General features: G+C 47.7%; 8 protein-coding genes across 8 annotated transcripts; 4 read left to right on the top strand and 4 right to left on the bottom strand.

The window, feature by feature from the left end:
• Positions 1 to 40: 40 nt before the first annotated feature.
• On the top strand, positions 41 to 637 carry N7471_002480 (GNAT family N-acetyltransferase; the record flags this gene model as incomplete). The annotated part of the gene is made up of 1 exon (XM_057275200.1): positions 41 to 637. The coding sequence occupies one exon, from the start codon at positions 41 to 43 to the stop codon at positions 635 to 637; it is 597 nt and encodes a 198-aa protein (XP_057139838.1).
• Positions 638 to 1072: 435 nt separating this feature from the next.
• N7471_002479 (oxidase ustYa family protein) lies at positions 1073 to 2156 on the bottom strand (the record flags this gene model as incomplete). The annotated part of the gene is made up of 5 exons (XM_057275199.1): positions 1073 to 1314; positions 1374 to 1473; positions 1531 to 1661; positions 1723 to 1854; positions 1907 to 2156. The coding sequence occupies 5 exons, from the start codon at positions 2154 to 2156 to the stop codon at positions 1073 to 1075; spliced, it is 855 nt and encodes a 284-aa protein (XP_057139837.1).
• A 907-nt stretch (positions 2157 to 3063) lies between these two features.
• N7471_002478 (uncharacterized protein) lies at positions 3064 to 3789 on the top strand (the record flags this gene model as incomplete). The annotated part of the gene is made up of 1 exon (XM_057275198.1): positions 3064 to 3789. One exon carries the CDS (start codon positions 3064 to 3066, stop codon positions 3787 to 3789), a length of 726 nt encoding a protein of 241 aa, XP_057139836.1.
• Positions 3790 to 4468: 679 nt separating this feature from the next.
• N7471_002477 (uncharacterized protein) lies at positions 4469 to 5110 on the bottom strand (the record flags this gene model as incomplete). Its single annotated transcript, XM_057275197.1, has 1 exon — positions 4469 to 5110. One exon carries the CDS (start codon positions 5108 to 5110, stop codon positions 4469 to 4471), a length of 642 nt encoding a protein of 213 aa, XP_057139835.1.
• Positions 5111 to 5678: 568 nt separating this feature from the next.
• On the bottom strand, positions 5679 to 6269 carry N7471_002476 (uncharacterized protein; the record flags this gene model as incomplete). Its single annotated transcript, XM_057275196.1, has 1 exon — positions 5679 to 6269. The coding sequence occupies one exon, from the start codon at positions 6267 to 6269 to the stop codon at positions 5679 to 5681; it is 591 nt and encodes a 196-aa protein (XP_057139834.1).
• A 1338-nt stretch (positions 6270 to 7607) lies between these two features.
• Positions 7608 to 9117, top strand: N7471_002475 (putative MFS sugar transporter; the record flags this gene model as incomplete). The annotated part of the gene is made up of 2 exons (XM_057275195.1): positions 7608 to 8465; positions 8527 to 9117. 2 exons carry the CDS (start codon positions 7608 to 7610, stop codon positions 9115 to 9117), a joined length of 1449 nt encoding a protein of 482 aa, XP_057139833.1.
• A 1792-nt stretch (positions 9118 to 10909) lies between these two features.
• N7471_002474 (fungal specific transcription factor domain-containing protein) lies at positions 10910 to 13224 on the top strand (the record flags this gene model as incomplete). The annotated part of the gene is made up of 5 exons (XM_057275194.1): positions 10910 to 11384; positions 11438 to 11757; positions 11819 to 11914; positions 11971 to 12122; positions 12180 to 13224. 5 exons carry the CDS (start codon positions 10910 to 10912, stop codon positions 13222 to 13224), a joined length of 2088 nt encoding a protein of 695 aa, XP_057139832.1.
• A 955-nt stretch (positions 13225 to 14179) lies between these two features.
• On the bottom strand, positions 14180 to 15878 carry N7471_002473 (uncharacterized protein; the record flags this gene model as incomplete). The annotated part of the gene is made up of 2 exons (XM_057275193.1): positions 14180 to 14376; positions 14444 to 15878. 2 exons carry the CDS (start codon positions 15876 to 15878, stop codon positions 14180 to 14182), a joined length of 1632 nt encoding a protein of 543 aa, XP_057139831.1.
• Positions 15879 to 16760: the final 882 nt, after the last annotated feature.

Here is a 16760-nt window from a genome sequence, read left to right as displayed (position 1 = left end):
CTCTAGATTCAATCAGGTATCCTCAGACTACCAAGCCACAATGCCAGGGTTCTCTTTCCCACCGGGCTTCACAATTCCCACCCCGCGTCTCCAAATCAGCCCCTTCAACCCCACCGACCCTACCCACTGCGCCTTCTTAGTCCAACTTTGGAATACAGACGATTTTATCAGCTCCTGTGGGAAAACCGGAATCACCACGCTAGAGAAAGCATTTTCATTCCTTCAAGGCAGAGTCTCGGAGCACTACGCCTACCATGGCTATGGCATGTTCCTAGTCTCGCGACAGACCGATGACGGCATGAAGCTGATCGGCACTGTATCGCTCATGAGGGGGATTCCACCAGGCCCACATTATCTTGCCCCAGATATTGGGTTTGCCATGTTGCCCGAAGAAGGTCGCAAGGGGTATGCGACCGAGGCGGCAAAGGGTCTTTTGGAGTATGCAAATGGGACTCTTGGTGTGGATGCTGTGTTTGGATTCTGTTCTCCTGTGAATCAGCGGAGTCGGGGCGCTCTAGAGAAGATTGGGATGGAGTTTAGGGGGGTGAGACCTTTGAAGGTTTTTGGTGGAGGGGATAATGCTGTGTATGTTTTGCCGGGGATGAGTGATGACTTGAGTGTTTATAATCTTGACTGAATCAAGAGGATTTTTGTTTTATGGGATACAAGAGTAGTCGGCCGCGAATGCGGCCTCTTTCCCTGAAGACGTAGGGGTTTAATAATCTGATCCATGGATTTATCTAGTCAAAATTATATAAGGGACGTTGTATGTAAAGTAACACTTCGATGTTCTTTTTGGATGCCTTTTTTGGATCTCTTTTATTAGGATTTCTTTTTTCTCGGGGTTATAAGCCTCTAAATAAATAATAAATAATAGCACGAAGTAGACTCTAATATGTACGATATACGAAAGTGGGAAAAGGCTTAAATTGTGAAAACTACTTCTTTTATGTATGTATAGCTAGGGAGTATCACGCATTGTGATACTTCTATTCTTTTTGAGTAACTTCGTATTCTTTCATGTTGTTGGACTACCCAAGGAAGCTTTACCTCAAATTCCATTTGACATATCTCATGGCATTTGGCTATAAATTCGGTCTCCCTGTGATGGTGGCTGCAAAAAGTCCGCAGGGGGATCTTGAGGCAGCTGGTTCTTTTCGGCCCAGCGACGGACCGCGTCGAAGTTTTTACATCGATGCTGAGTGTTGAAGTCAACATAGGGCTCCGGGTTCTCAGGGTAGATCCAGACTTGACCCAAGACTCCGCTGTCGACCGTACACATGAGCTCTTGACGAAGAATATCGAGGCAATGTGCTTTGAGGGATATAATCAGTCAAAGGTCTTATGGCGAGAGGAGATGGAAGAAAACATACACACGTGGTGGCGGACGATATAGTCATTGTTCGTGAAGGGCCCTTCCCCCTTTGCGTGGTAGTAGTCGTAGTTATAATAGAGTGACTGACGAAGGAGATTCTTGTCGGTGTTAGTATACTTTATTCGCAGCATGGGGATGGAGTATGGACCACTAACCAGACAGTGAAGGTGGTGCAAGCCCTCAACATTTGCAGGAAATCCTCCCCCATACTTCGCATTGATCTTGACTTGGTCGGTAGCAAGTCCAGATTGTTCGGCGTCTTCTGGTGGTATTCGAACACCGCGGTCTGGAGATGAAAATCATGATCAGTGCATGCAAGGTAGCAGTTAACCAGTTTAGAGACACACAGTTGACGCCTAGAGAGTCCCATGCTGCATCAACATCCGGGCCAGCATCTTGTCGGAAAACATTCTCTTTGAGGAGAGAGCCATTGAATTCTTGCAGGCTATATCGAATGCCAACTTCCTTCATGACGGTTGCTGTATCTTAATCAGATTAAAGAGTTGCACGACAGAAGATTGGAACCCTCACAATATTGAGAAACGTGTCGATTGCAAAGGCCATTCAGGTCACCACGCCAGTGAAAGCCGAATAGAGTCCCGACTAAGAATACTGACACAAGTGCACTCAGCTGCAAGAGACATGCTGCAAAGCTGTTACATGTGGGTGTTGGTGTTTCCTTTCCACTCCAGAGAGTGCCTTCTTCCTCTGCGAGAAGTCGTTCACTGGACTCTCGTCTGGAAACCTCTCCATGGGAATTTTTGTCGAACATACAGTCCATTTTGAGAGTTGGGGGTAGTTTTCTGAATGATTTGCAGAACGAAACTGCGCCAAATAGATTTTCGATCATTCAAGGGGCAATAGCAGCCCTGGCTTCTGTAATGATGAGACGCCAACTCCAGACCGCAACTTCACGCAGTGGATTTGCCCCAACTTCGACACTGACATCAGATTGAAGCTCATAGCCATTGCTGATCAAAGCAACGTGTCCCTTGCATGTCTCGCACGTTTTGCCATCCCATGGGCCTCCCAACGCGTGGTGTATGGGCAACGTGAGAATTGCCTCAAGGGTTGTCAACTACATGGAAGACAACATCATATGCATTGAGATGGCGCAAGTGTGTCTTGTACATCTGGCCAGACAAGATCAGCATTTGACCGCGGATGATCTTCGAGGAATGTGACTACTCCCCTTGCGGACAGGATCTACAGGTTTCGTACAGATTCACGCGAGGTTCATCATGCAACTCTTCAATGATCTACCCAGAGAAGTTTAATCTTTATTGGTACAGTTTGTATTACGTGTTTTACTCCATCTTTTACTGCCGACTGAGATCATCGTGCATCCGCTCGCTTATTCCCCGCAAGGTAATATGGTTATCGACCACACGTTTCCCGGTGTCCCTTGCAGCGTCGGTCTCCATCAAACCTCACCGAGGAATGGCGTGAGCCGACCTCAGACATTCTTGTCAAAGGCTCCCAACGCTATTGAGCAGCTATTTCGAGCAACATAATTCTCGAGCTTGGAGCTAGAATTTCTTAGATATAAATACAGGCAGACCAACAGGGCTTCAATCATAATTCTCAACACAAAACAATCTCGAGAACCTCAGGATCGCAACAACATTCCCGAAAGCAACAATTGTCTATACTTCGTTTCAATCTCTTTGAGTTGACGTCCCTTCAAGATGCGCTACTCCATCCTCAACAGCCTCCTTTTTGTGGCTGTCTCCCCTCTGTCTGTCCTCGCGCTTCCCGTGGACCCCAACGACGTGGCCGGCCAGTGGGACCCCAGTGGACAGTACCGAAAGGGTCAGTGGCAGCACGGCGTGTTCGTTGCCAACAACGGTGATGACCGCTACAACCAAAACAATCAGAACGGCCAGGTTGACCAGAATGGCCAGTGGCACGACAACAACAACCAGAATGGCTGGACTGATGCCAAAGGTCAGTGGCATGCGAACAACGAGAACGGCCAGGTTGAGCAGAATGGCCAATGGCGGGACAACAACCAGAACGGTCAACAAAACAACAAAAATGGCTGGACCGATGCCAATGGCCAGTGGCATGCCAACAACCAGAACGACCAGAACGGCTGGACTGACGAAAAAGGCCAATGGCACGCAAACGAGAAGCGCCGTGTGAACGAAGCTGGCGATAACAAAGAAGTCAACACTCTCCACCGCCGTAGCTGGCGTGAGGCCGACAATGACCAGAACAATGACAACAACCGCAACGATTACAACAACGTGAACTCCGCCAACAACGCTCAGGTTACTCCCAGCTCCCAGAACAGCAAGTATCAGAGCTACGGTAACTACAAGAACTACGGTTCTTACCAGAACTACCCCGTCAACGGACAGAACCAGGATCAGAACAAGGACACCAAGGCTGTCGCTGGTCAGCAGGAGTAAATTTGATACGCGCCAAATCCAAAGTGGGATTGATTTGTTTTCGGACTTGGAGGAAATGATTTTGTATTGGGAATTTGGCTTAGTTGGAGGAAAGACATGGTTTGCATGACGACACGAACTGTATACGCTCATTAATGATTTTTGGATGATGAATTCTGCCGTGGTTTTCATGGTTACTAAAAATGAAAGAACGAAGAGTGGAGGAAACTAGGTAGAATTCTACAGCAGAATGGCAGTTTATTTTTGAAAACTTGTTTCCTTGATTTCTAGATACGACACATTTTATCTGCTATTAACAATGTCATTGGGCGGTTAATTCACATGGGAAAACACGTGTAAGCTCTTGCGAGTGTTCCTCGTGATATTACTAGAGTAGTAGGACTTGAAGAAGGGTCATGGAAGTCGGCCTATTTGGAAATATTTCTCTCTATTGAAGCTCAAGGGAATGCTACTCAATGGTAAAGTTCTATGGAGAGAACGGATGTGTACATTCACCATGGAGCGGAGCGGAGGGAGGGAGATAGAAAGAGATAGAAAGAGAGGAGATGGAAGGGAAGAGTACTCTCCCCAAGTGTATAAGGTGCTGACCCGACGGGGGGCCTTATACCACCCAACAAAACTCAACGATATAGCTGATGGGTATGACGTCGGTAGCGCAAAGAAGAGGTGGGGAGTAGGGTCAAACCGAGCAAGTGGTACTGGGTTGGTGTGTCGCGATGTACTTTCTCACAGTCTCAACATCCGATTTCTTTCGGCTGTCGTAATTGTGGGTTCCGGGTCGGGCATTCACAGCCTTGTCGCTTTCTCGAACCATCTTCATGATGTTGTCGAATAAAGCATCCGCTGTGCTAGGTACCTTGCGGAGACGCTGGAGTTTCTCCTGGATGGTCCCATCAACCTGGAGATATAGCCATCTGGCCACAGTACGAGACCATTGTACCCATCTGTTGAAGTTGTGTTGGCCTCTGGCTGGCCGGGGCACACTGCTGTTGATCAAGTGTTGCAGTCGGAGTTGTGCCAGTGCAAGTTTCACTCGAAGGACCCATCTTTCGGGGTTTTTCGAGTTGTGCTTCAGTTGAGGCACGTTCGTAATTATGACTTGGGTCAACTTTCGTAGGTCAGACCCTTGCGTTTCTGGTGCACCCACATCTGCACCATCGCGGAGGCCGTTCGTGATATCGACCTTGTCATCTTTGGAATCGACGTTGTCGTCATCGATATCCTGGAGGTTTGGAGGGCTGGCTAGTTGGCCAGTGTTGGTGGTTTCGGAGTCGGGTTTGGTGTCACCGGCTCGATGGTCGGTATCCTCGTCGGTCGCCATTGCCAATGATCGGATGGCGGAAGGAGTTTTTTTGTGATTGGTTAGGGCCTGCCCCGCAATATCAGAGGCTGGGTGGTAATTGGCTGTGGTTGGTTAGTTCAGTCCCACTGTGGGGCCCTGATGTAGAGTATGCGGGCTAGTGATCCTCACTATGTAGTAAAAAAGAGAAGCCGATACTCTGTAGAAATGGTAGAGACAGATAAAAGAAAGATTGGTGGGTGTGAGTGAGAGATGAAAGAGAGATGAATGATAATGAAACAAGAGAAGAGAGAGAGGAAAGAGAGAGGAAAGAGAGAGGAGAGGAGAGAGCTATCTACTTAATTGTTACATTAGCCGGACGCCTGAAGCTTCCAAACTACTAGTACTATTATGGCTGTTGTGGCCTCAGTATGACGCAGCTATGAAAACATCTTAAGAAGCATATCAAAAAAATATCTGAAAGACACTGAAAAAGACATCGGAATGTTGTAAACGCCGCACAAGGGGCGACGTTTCTTATTTAGTAATACAAGTTGAAAGATCTATTACAGATCTCAAATGAATTAATAACTAGGTGCATTAGCACTATCTAAAGAAAGTCCATTTCAATATCGTCGGTCATTTGCTCAAGGTGCCCGGCGACCATAAGGTCCATTGACGGGTCGAATCTAAGTTCAAACGCCAATCGGTCCAAGCTGTATTCCATGCTAATACATACCTGTTCTAGCTGTGGATCTCCAAATCGGGAAGAGAGCCACCCGGGAGTTGCATTGCGCACATATACACTGTCCGGGGTCTCGTCGACCATTTCAAATGCAGCCTCTTTGATTCGCTCTGTCTGATGGGAAAGTGAGATTAGCTCTTTGCGAACATCCTCGATACGATCTACTCCTTGACTTTCCGGATCATTTCTCAGGATCTGAGCTTGGGTCTCAAGACTAGCCTTAAAACTAAGGCACTCCGCTTTGTAGATTTCCTCCCAGGTTTCCAATTGGGTTAGGTCAGAAGATGACATTTCGATTTCCTTGACACCAGGCGAAGAAGTCAGGATATTAAGTGGAGTTGATTCTGAGGGCTTACCGCTCCTTTGGACTCGGCTTATTGGGGGATCGGTGTTGAACCAGAAGTCAAGGGTAACGAAGAAAATTCGCAGGATCCGGTAAAGGGCTGATTGAAGCATTTGGATGATATGGAAGTTAATTCAAATGCTTGTGTGGTGAGAACTCGAAAAGGGGGCACCAACAGTATTTATGCTATGCGAGTCGGCATTTATTCGATTCTATTCAAAGAACAAATACAGGGACAAAGGACAAAGGCTATTGTTCAAGTTCTATGGACGGAGTTGTCATTGATCTCAGCGTGGGAACAACAAAGCCTCATGGCAACAAAGGGAGGCCAGCTTTGTTGCTTGACATAATGAACAACCCCGTATTTTTTCTCGAGTTTGGAGAGTTTTTCGTTCTTGAGGCTACTAGGACTATTCATCGATACAAAGTCAAGATATTTCCTGGATTTACTACCCTGATCGGGTACATGTTACCAGTGAATATTATCATTCAGTTCACAAGCCACAGACAGCCTGTTCCCTTCCTGATCTAGCACTACTGGCAGTCTATGCGGCAATCAGTAATACTTTGTATATGAGTGGTCGTCGTAAAATCGAAGATCTCAGGAGCGGTCGAGGTGGAAGGATGCTAGCTCCAGATGGCAGTACGAACATTGGTGATCTGTTATCGGTAAGCAAACTGTCTTTGCTTTCTTCGGACTCAGAGGACCCTATGGAAACGTTAATGAGCCAAAGTAGGTAAGAAGACTAGATTTCCTGTCGGGGTACTAGTGTTAATGTATATGCAAAATATGTTGTCACAATTCCACCGCGGATATGTTAACCAAACCTTTAACCGGGCCCGGCTTGGCATCCGCTTGAAAAGCCGACATGCCTTTGAATCAATCTCACAAGCCCCATAAAAATGACCGGTTAAACCCCAGAAGCCCCATAAAAAAATTCACAAACGAGGGGAAACCCCCAGGAGATACCCCGAGATAGTAATGGGAAGACGGCCCACAAAACGTTCGGCGCTCGTTCCTCTCACACGTCGATTCGGCCCGTGAAGAGGACAAATACAATCTCGCCGGAGGACCCTTCTCCGATGTCCAGTCTTTTGGCACTAATTTTTGTGTGTGTGTGTGGAACAATATACCTCTTAGTTTCAACAACCAACCAAATTTTGCAAGAACAAGAGGGAATTATACTACATAGAATGAGTCAGAAATGATTGCAGTTTAATCTACTAACTAGGTCCATAGAAGGGAACATTGTACTCCGTATGATGTACCGGATACATAGTAATAATGACTGCCCTACGTGGGTCTGGGCATTGGGAAGCAAAAATCTTAGAGGGGTAAGAGTTTTCTTTTCGTCTTATTATTTTTGCAAGGACTTTCTTCGCACTTTCAACAACCGAGCTCTTGAATAATATCTTCTCGGATCTGTCGTGCAAATCCCAAAGCCGAAGTAATGGGATTAATTCCCCTGCAGTTCAAAAATCCGCCGAAATATATGCTAGCATGCATTCTATGCTCAGCAAATGGAATGCTCTTCGGGATGGATACGGGTATTATCGGCCCGGTGACCGACATGAAGGACTTCAAAAAGTCATTTGGTAGTCAAAACTCCACGATCCACGGCCTCATCGTCTCATGCATCTTGATTCCAGCAGCACTCTCTTCTTTCTTCGCGGGCCATGTCGCCGATCGGCTTGGTCGCCCTAAGGGAATCTGCATCGGTGTTTTTATCTTCGGTGTGGGAGCTGCAATAGAAGCTGGGGCTGTCGCCCTATCCATGTTCATTGTTGGCCGTGTCGTGGAAGGCCTTGGGGAAGGGCTTTTCCTTGGGAATCTTGTCGTCCTGATTTGTGAAATTTCACCAACTAGCACCAGAGGCGCCCTGACAACTGGCCCTCAACTGGCCACTACCCTAGGATTGGTTATGGGGTACTTCATCAGTTATGGAACCTCGAGCCTTCACTCGTCACTCTCATGGCGCATGCCGTTTATCCTTCTTGCCGTCTTCTCTATGATCCTATGTGGACTTTCACTTCTTTATTTACCAGAGTCGCCTCAGTGGCTAGGACTTCATGGTCACTATGAAATGGCCGAAGAGGCGTGGGACAAATTGGGCGTCAGCCGCGCAGAGCGTGAGAAGGTTGTGCTGCAAGTGCGGGCACAGGAAGTTGGCTCGGATACTGAGAAGGTTAAATATGGAACTATGGATAAGCTTCTTGCTATCTTCTCCAAAGATGTCTTGGGCCGGACCATCCTTGCAGTCTTTTTGATGGGCATGCAGCAGATGAGTGGCATTGATGGCGTCCTTTATGTACGCTCAAATCCTACCCATGCCTCGGTACAACTGCCAGTAGCTGACCTGAACTCGATAGTATGCTCCACAGTTATTTCAAAAGGCCGGTCTTGCCTCTTCGGAAGCAAGCTTTCTGGCCTCTGGTGTTTCAGCGCTTGTGATCTTCGCTGTTACCATCCCGGGGCTAATTTATGCCGATAAATGGGGCCGCCGAAGCAGTATTATCTATGGCGGGGTTGTAATGGGGGTCTTGATGTTCTTGATGGGCAGTCTTTATGCTGGAAATGCCGTCCACAAAACTACTGGTGCCGGTCGCTGGGTTGTGATCGTCTGCATCTACCTTTTTTCCGCTCTTTACTCTGTCACCTGGGGTATCTCCGTCAAAGTGTATAGCGCCGAGATTCAGCCCCAGCGAACACGAGCATCGGCTACCACATTGGCACATTCGAGCAACTGGGTCTGCAACTTCTTAGTGGCTTTGACGACACCTGTTCTCCTTGCCAAGAGCAGCTTCGGTGCGTACTTTTTGTTCGGTGGATGTTGTGTTATTACTGTCGTTGTTGGCGTCATCTTCATGCATGAAACAAAAGGTCGGACATTTGGGGAGATCGAAGAGGCCTTTAAGGGTAAGTCACGTGGAGGAAAGAACAAAGTTGGCCGATATGTGTAGCTCTATGTACCATATGTAATCAATAGGCTGCACAGATAGACCATTTTGCGAGATGAATATGTAGGGTCGTGTCAAGACCCAAGTAACTAGTTACAGAAAGGCGTTGATGCCTGAGGTACAAGGCAACATAAAGTTGCTGCCTGCAGCCGACGCTGTCCGTGATGTCTAGGCCTAGTTCGCGCGCACGGACCATTTCTCTCCGTGATAAGCCCTCCACGGGTGTCAATCTCACAGCGATGTTACCGCGCGACGCACAAGGGCACTAATATCTGTGTCATGCTACAAGGTTCACATGGGTGGTTTTCGAAACGAAGAAAAAAACACACGTGGGCTTCAGCAGGCGAGAAATAGGTAGCAGGGCTCTCCAAACAATATATCTCCGGGAGGACCCAACCTCCCGTGGACCTTGGCGTCGCTTAGTTGCATATGCACGTTAGTGTCAAGACAGAGCATAGCCACAACCCAAGTCTATGTGCAGTCAGCTACCAGCGCACGTGTCATTTACGGCGAAGGTGTGCGCTCTTCTCTATTGGTCACCGTGGATACGAATGTAGCCGAAAGCGCATTAAAAAAAGGAGGCAATTCGTTAAGTTGGGGTTGCCATCGGCCGTAATTGGTTGAAAGGATTGGAATCCTTGGATTCGACCATAGATTAACGGCCTCGGAGATGCAGGAACCTGGCGCTTGTAGGTAGCTTGACGGCGCGAGGTCGTAGATAAGGGAAATCTTCGGGGAGCGCCATATCTAGAGAGAAAAGGAGCAACGAAACGAAGCTTGAGTTGCTATCCGAAGAAACAAAAACCAGATAAGGAATCTAAGAGGAGAGGAGAGGAGTAGAGAAGGCAAGAACAATATAGTGGTCTTACATCACCCGCATATGGACGCTGCATCATACACATGTATCTACCCAGCTCCACCACTCACACGGGCCTTGGAGCTTGTTGGATCTAAGAATCAGGCTACTCTTGACGAAAAATCTTCAACAATCGGATAATTGTGTGTGCTTGGCGCGTCGTTCTTTCCCTTTGTGTGGAGCAACCTGTAGGATTGGGGGCCAATTTCCAGGGGAGTCCGTCTGCAGATCGTCCACGGGTATCTTCCGACATCTCTATGCCTGCATATTTCTGCCATAGAGTGGGTTATTGAGGTTGTACTCGGTCTTCCGAGGTAGAGACTGCCCACAATCACGATCTTTGTTTTTAAGACCTTGAATCTCCCCCTTGAATCTCCCCCCCTGGTGCTAGCACTGTTTGTCTCCTGGGTTTCCCCCCCCCCCCCGCGCCAACTCCCTCTACACCGGGGAAGTGTATTAATCCTTAATCCACTCATTATCGCCTTTGATCGCCTTGATCGCCTTGATCGACTTTGTCCGAGAAGAACATGGCATTTTCACCTTCCCGTCGAGCCCCCGCCGCCTCGTCAGGTCCCTTTGTCTGCACTGATCCCGACTGTCGTAAATCCTTTCTACGAAAAGAGCATCTCAATCGCCATCTGGTCACACATACAAGCTCGCGTCGACATAAATGCTTCCTCTGTGGGCGAAGCTTTTCCAGGAGGTAAGAGCCGCTCGCTGCTCTCTTGCCGTGTTGGCTGTAGAAAACGATCGGCTGATCGATCCAACAGTGACATTTTGAACCGACACCTGCTCCAGCATAAGTTACCTCCAGAGGACGCAAAAAGAACACCGTTAGCATGCCAAACGTGTCGCCGTCGTAAAACAAAGTGTGATTCGAACTACCCCTGTTCCACATGTGCCGACAGCGGGGAACCCTGCGTGCGTGGACCATCTGATATGCAGATATCCATCCCTGCCACGCGATCGATCCGCAAGGGTTCCCTGGGGGAGGAGGAGAGGTCAATGGAACCTACAGAGGAAGTAGTCCACGAGGGGGCTAGAAATCCGATCATGCCAATTCCAGAGGATATACCCCCCATGCAACTAGATTGGAATCCACCGATGAACAGAAGTGCAAGCAACAGTGTTGCCAATATTTCTCCTGCCTCGAGAAATCTGGAGGCAGATCAAGACCCCCTGCGACCGCTAACCGATCTATTAATGGGCATGAAGTCCGGGATCGACACAACCACATCCACCCCGAACACAACTCCTCCTTTGTACTACGGCGAGACATTGGACATTACGAGCTTTCAATTTGACCCCCTAGTACGGCAACCTTCAGAAACCAGAGATCACTTCGGTACAGATCAATCGTCTGAAATATTCATGAGCGATGTACCGACCTTTACCCTCAGTTGCAGCTTTTCAAGTGAGTGGAAGCTACAAGCTATTACATTTAAGAACGACTCTGATCAAATTTAGCAAACACAGCTACTTCAATACCCAGAATGACTGGCCCCGAGATATCTCCCCCAGCATCATCCAGCGGGTGGTTGCAGCCGCACGAGGCCATTACGAGCCAAGTCCAGTTCGTTACTTCACAGGTCAAATCTATTGACTTCGAACATTTCCATCAAGCGTGGCCATTTTTACACATTCCCACTTTTGCACCCGAAAAGCAGACTAATCTGTTGACAAGTGCGTTAGCCAACCTATTGATGTCGATGCAAAACGTTAACCATCACCATCTGGTTCCGTGCGCAATTAACCAGGAACTCACACGGGCACTAATGCCTAAGATAGTGAGTGCCGCTTCCATGGTGGACCAAGCTTCGCAGTACGGAAATATTAATATTGGAATAGACGGAACAAGCCGTGACAGCAGACCCAACAACTGACATACCATTACCAACTCTACAAGCATTGGTCATCACCTTAATCTATGCGATTCTCGGAGATGTAGGGTTTCTTCCTCGATAGCCAGAAAACGGGAACAGGTTAACTAATAGTCCAAGGCACCTGCATCTAGTTTGAACTGGGCAGCACAGTGGACCGACATTGCAATCTTCACTTTGCGACGGCTCGGTGTCTTGGATGATCGCTGGCACCCGGAAGAACACGTACATTCCGCTGACGATCGATGGGTCCAAGCCGAGGAGATGAAACGGTACACCCCGGGCTTTTCCTCATATCTACAACCACACACTTTCTAATACCTCATTAGGCTGGTATACGCGATTTTACGCATTGATACCTATTTATGCATTATTCTCGATCGCCCCCCTACCATGCGTTACCAAGAATTCGGACCACCGCTTCCCGTGTCAGACGATCTATGGCGAGCAGAGACCAGGGCGGACAGAACAAACTTGCACTGGTATGAACCGGCAGGACGGACCAAAAGTGCATTTTCCACAATGGTTCGCGACGGACTGGAGTCGCGGGGGTTTATGACTGGGTATCTTCGAATGCCTCAACTGTCCTTGGAGGATAATCACTTCAGTCTCTGTGCGTTCTTGTCGGAGCTATGGGGGGTTTCTAAAGAGGCCCACGAGGAACATCATCGACACTACCGCTCACCCGAATTGAACCGCACAGCAGACCGAGTCAAGCTCTGGAAAGGATATCTGCAGGACTGGCGAATCCACATTGAACATACCGACAAGCTGGAAGAAGCCCTCTTTGGAGAATGTTTAAGCGACTGTAACCATTTCCTCGGTCTCGACCTTACCCTGTACCACCTTCTCTGCCTCAAGCTCTATGCCAACCTCCGGTTGCTCGAGCACAAGAAATGCTGCTCGGGTTGCCAGGAAGCCAACATCGAAAATGTTATCAGTATCTGGGCCCGATCTCCCGACGGTCGCGAGGCGGTCTACCACGCCGCTCAATTGAGGCGTATCTATGAGCGTGAGAGCAGACTCTACAAACCAAACGATCAACGTCTGTGCAACGTACTAGGACCTGCTGGCTTGTTGGCTAGTGCCATAGTTCTCTGCACCTACAGCGCCAAGGCGCCTGGTGTTAACACGCCTGAGGGCGATACTGTTACGACAGCGCCGCTTGATGCAATCGAGCTGGGTCAGTCGAATCTGGTGAGCTCGCCTGAATTCGAGAATTGGATTTCTGAGGGTGGCCCCGCGACCGTGGACGGGGTCTCCTTGCATCCTTTTTCGGTACCCCTCTTCTCGTCATGGCACCGTGATCGGTTACAACCATGTCCTGTCTACTCGTCGCGGTTGGTCACCTTCCTCCTCACATTAAAGTTTTGATGACCACACAAGTGTATGTGATTCGCCATATGATGCATGGAATTATTATAGAATAATAGACGCTCTATTACCTTTGATCTTCTCTTGACAACGCCCTAAATTAGCTGTGGTCTGCAAAATTGTTCCGTTGTTCCCTGCTGTCTGACGGAGATTCCTCCGTATAGAGTATTTAAAGCTGAACATATACTACCTAGGGGTAGGCTAGGAGCCTAGATGATCAATATTAGGCACAACAGTTCAACCTATCTATAGCGCACTCACCCTTCTATCCCATCACCCACTCACCACCACCTTAACCCTTTACATTGTATAATTCCTTCTCATCCATAACATGATACATACGACCATAGGGTGTGGAAAACAGGGCTTCCCGTCCGCTCAGCCGTACTTAAGCCACACGCCGGTGAGTTAGTAGTTGGGTGGGTGACCACCAGCGAATCCTCACTGTTGTATGTTTTTGTTTTCGTTTTTTTGCTCTACATAATCCCTCCATTTCTCAGTATCATAACTTCACTCTTTTCTCTGATAAAAAGAGAGGAGTACTCATAAGCGAGGCCGGCATGTATCACAAGATACGGCAGGGCCGAGGTACGGGATCAAAGTATGTTTCTTGTTTCTGGTGTGAGTGTAGTCACCTTAGCATATTAAGGGGCATAAAGATTACGGTACAATATGAGATTGGAAATCATGTGACGTAATACTTATAGTAGCGAGACTAAATATTATAGCCGGAGGATGTTAAGGGTAAAGGAAGACGATCTCATAACACGGTCTCATAACACGGAGCTTATGACTACCTCGGGACTCGAAGGCAAAGGTAACGGCCTGCCTATAAGAACTAAGAACCTCGGCTGTTTCATTGTCGAATTTAAATTGAAAAATAAATGTACATTATGCCACTTTATACAGAGGCTCAAGAGATGATATCCTCCCCCAAAAGTATCAAAAGGGAAGCTCAGTGAGCAGCAAGCCCATGGCTCTCAACTAGATTCCAGTAGGATTTGGCAATGGATGTCCGAGCCGCTTTTCCAATTTTAATCCATAGCAAACAGCCACTCCAGAAAACCATTCCCAGCACTGCTATCAGAATAAAGGTATTCTGCAACCCCATGTTCGTAATCATAGGATTGACCGCATATGCAAAAGCGAAACCTAGCAAATTATTGTCAGCTCACATTAAAAAAACCCTTGATTGATCTGCAGAGGTATTGCAACCCACCGATTGTGTTACGGATCAAAATAACAGTCACAATCGACTCTCCCGCCAGTTCCTTTTGACTGTCAATGATGTAGGTAATGGCTAGGCCAGATCCCATCGGTAGAGTGATGCAGATTAAGGCCATTCCAATGACAACTCCAATCCATGGAATGTGGTGGCTTGCTCCAACACCATAAAGAAGACACCCCAGAGGATGAGCGAGCACGGGGATTAAGAACATCCAGAGACGGTCTTCGGGTTCCTTAATACCATTTCTTCTTCTGGCCAGCCTGATTGCAAGGATATCACTGAGCCAACCGCTGAAGTAACACCCAATCGAAACTCCTATCACACTTGCGAAGTAGGTGAGGCCGATCGCCTCGGTGCTAAAGTTATAGGGCGCACCGCCCAGAACTTCCGCTAAGGAGCCGCCTAAAACATTGTACCAGGCGAGAATACTTCCAACTAGAAGGCCGGAAAAGATGATTGTGGGGAAGCATAGAAGTCGGAAGGAAAGAGTGATTGACCGAAAGAAGTTGAATGGCTGAGAAGGATGTCTGAATCCCCATAATTTCAGCTTCTGGGCGTATGTGTTAACTTGGTAACTCTCTTCAACAACGACGGGAGTGAAACCGGAACTCTCTGGCTCCTTAGATTCTGACTCCATCTTGCCATCGGTGTCACACGAGGACTTCAGAGTACTAGTGTCTTTTGGAGTGGAAAATATCGGTTCTTGAATATTCACTTGGCGGAAGAACATCGTCTCTTCAAAAACAAAGAACGTTGCAATTGTGAAACAGAGACAGATAATGGCCAGGATGTATTGGATCCATCTCCAGCCAAACCTCTCAGCAACAAAGCCACCAGCGATGGGTGACAGGAACGCACCGCACCACAAAGTCCAATTATAAATCCCCATGTGGAAGCCTCGATCATGGGCAAAGTGGATATCCGCAATACAGAGCTCGATCAAGGCTTCTTGGGGTGAAACAAAAATGCCAAGAAGAATTCGATTGGCGTACCATTCGCCCACCGACGTTATATATGCAGACCAGATCTGCAACAGCGATGCCCCCAGCATGCCAACTAGGAAGACTGGTCGACGACCAAAGTCCTGCGCAAGGTTTTGGGTCAACAAGGTACCCCAGCCCATGAAGAGATACATGAGGCCATTTCCTGTGCTGAGATCTGCCACAGAAATCCCTGTGTCATCCGAGATCAGGAGATAGGAGGAGGACAGACCGCTAATGAGGGCTGCGGCGAAGAAGCACCAGGACATTTGACAGGTGCTGCTCAGAAATTTGCGGTAGCGGGACCAATTCAGAGGGTCATCGGGATGAGAGCTTGGGCGAGGAATCAGGACGATGTCTTGTTGCTCTTTATTATGTCTGAGGGGCAGGGTGTGGTCTACATCCACCTGCTGGACCGTTCCGGGGATGGGAAAAGAATCGTCCATTTTTGCTGTTGGGCGGAGGCAATTCAAAATACTCAGTATTTATCTTGCTGCGGGAGTTCGTTTGATAGTACCACCGGAGTCCAACTTTAGAGACCCTCAGTCAAAGTGGTGATTTGAATCCTATGGTAGAAGAATTAGTGATACTGCAGGCCGGAGATATATAAGGGTTGTGCATACCCCAAAATATTTACAGAATCCTCTAGTCTGAAGTTTATCGATTAGGATAACCAATGTATAAGCTTGAGTTTCAATTGAAAAACAAAGAAATTGGGTATTTTAATGCGTGTTTCTTATCTGACTACTCCAAGTCCGTTATGAATTCAGAGTTCAGTTAATCACGAAGGCTTCTGAAAATGGCTTATCATACACGGCTTGAGAACGGGGATAAAAATATCCTATCCAACCGATCGCGGTTTTTTGGGGTAGAAATCTAACAGGGACTTGAATATATTGCTGCGAGTGAAAGCCGCCAAGTGATACCCCGCAATGCATGGCTGATCTAATTCCCTTTCTACTTGATATTATCACCATAAATATGGGTCCCGTTGGCCGAGCAAGGAGTTGTTAGTGAATTGGAGTCATTTTGATATCAAGAGTTTAATTGATAAGATGCGAGCTAAGACAGAGCCGTTCAATCGGATTCCATCTTCTTTCGGTTCGACTCCAAACGACGTTTCCCGCTATCTGAGGTGTAGCCAATCGGATTCACTTGGGGCCATTTGGGGTGACTTTTGTTGGGGTATTTGGGGTACCCGTGGACGTTCAGTATGGTTTACACCAGTTGGCGTATCGTGACTGAAAAAAAGAGCTCGGAACAGAATGATAGATGACATTAACAGAAATATGGTTGTCAGGATAACATAATACAAGTATAACGATCAC

Source organism: Penicillium samsonianum (assembly GCF_028829775.1).
Source record: "Penicillium samsonianum strain IBT 33392 chromosome Unknown utg000002l_segment0_segment0, whole genome shotgun sequence".
Taxonomy (NCBI): domain Eukaryota; kingdom Fungi; phylum Ascomycota; class Eurotiomycetes; order Eurotiales; family Aspergillaceae; genus Penicillium; species Penicillium samsonianum.
Note: the sequence above shows the minus strand (reverse complement) of the source record. Positions and strands in the feature narration are given on the sequence as shown.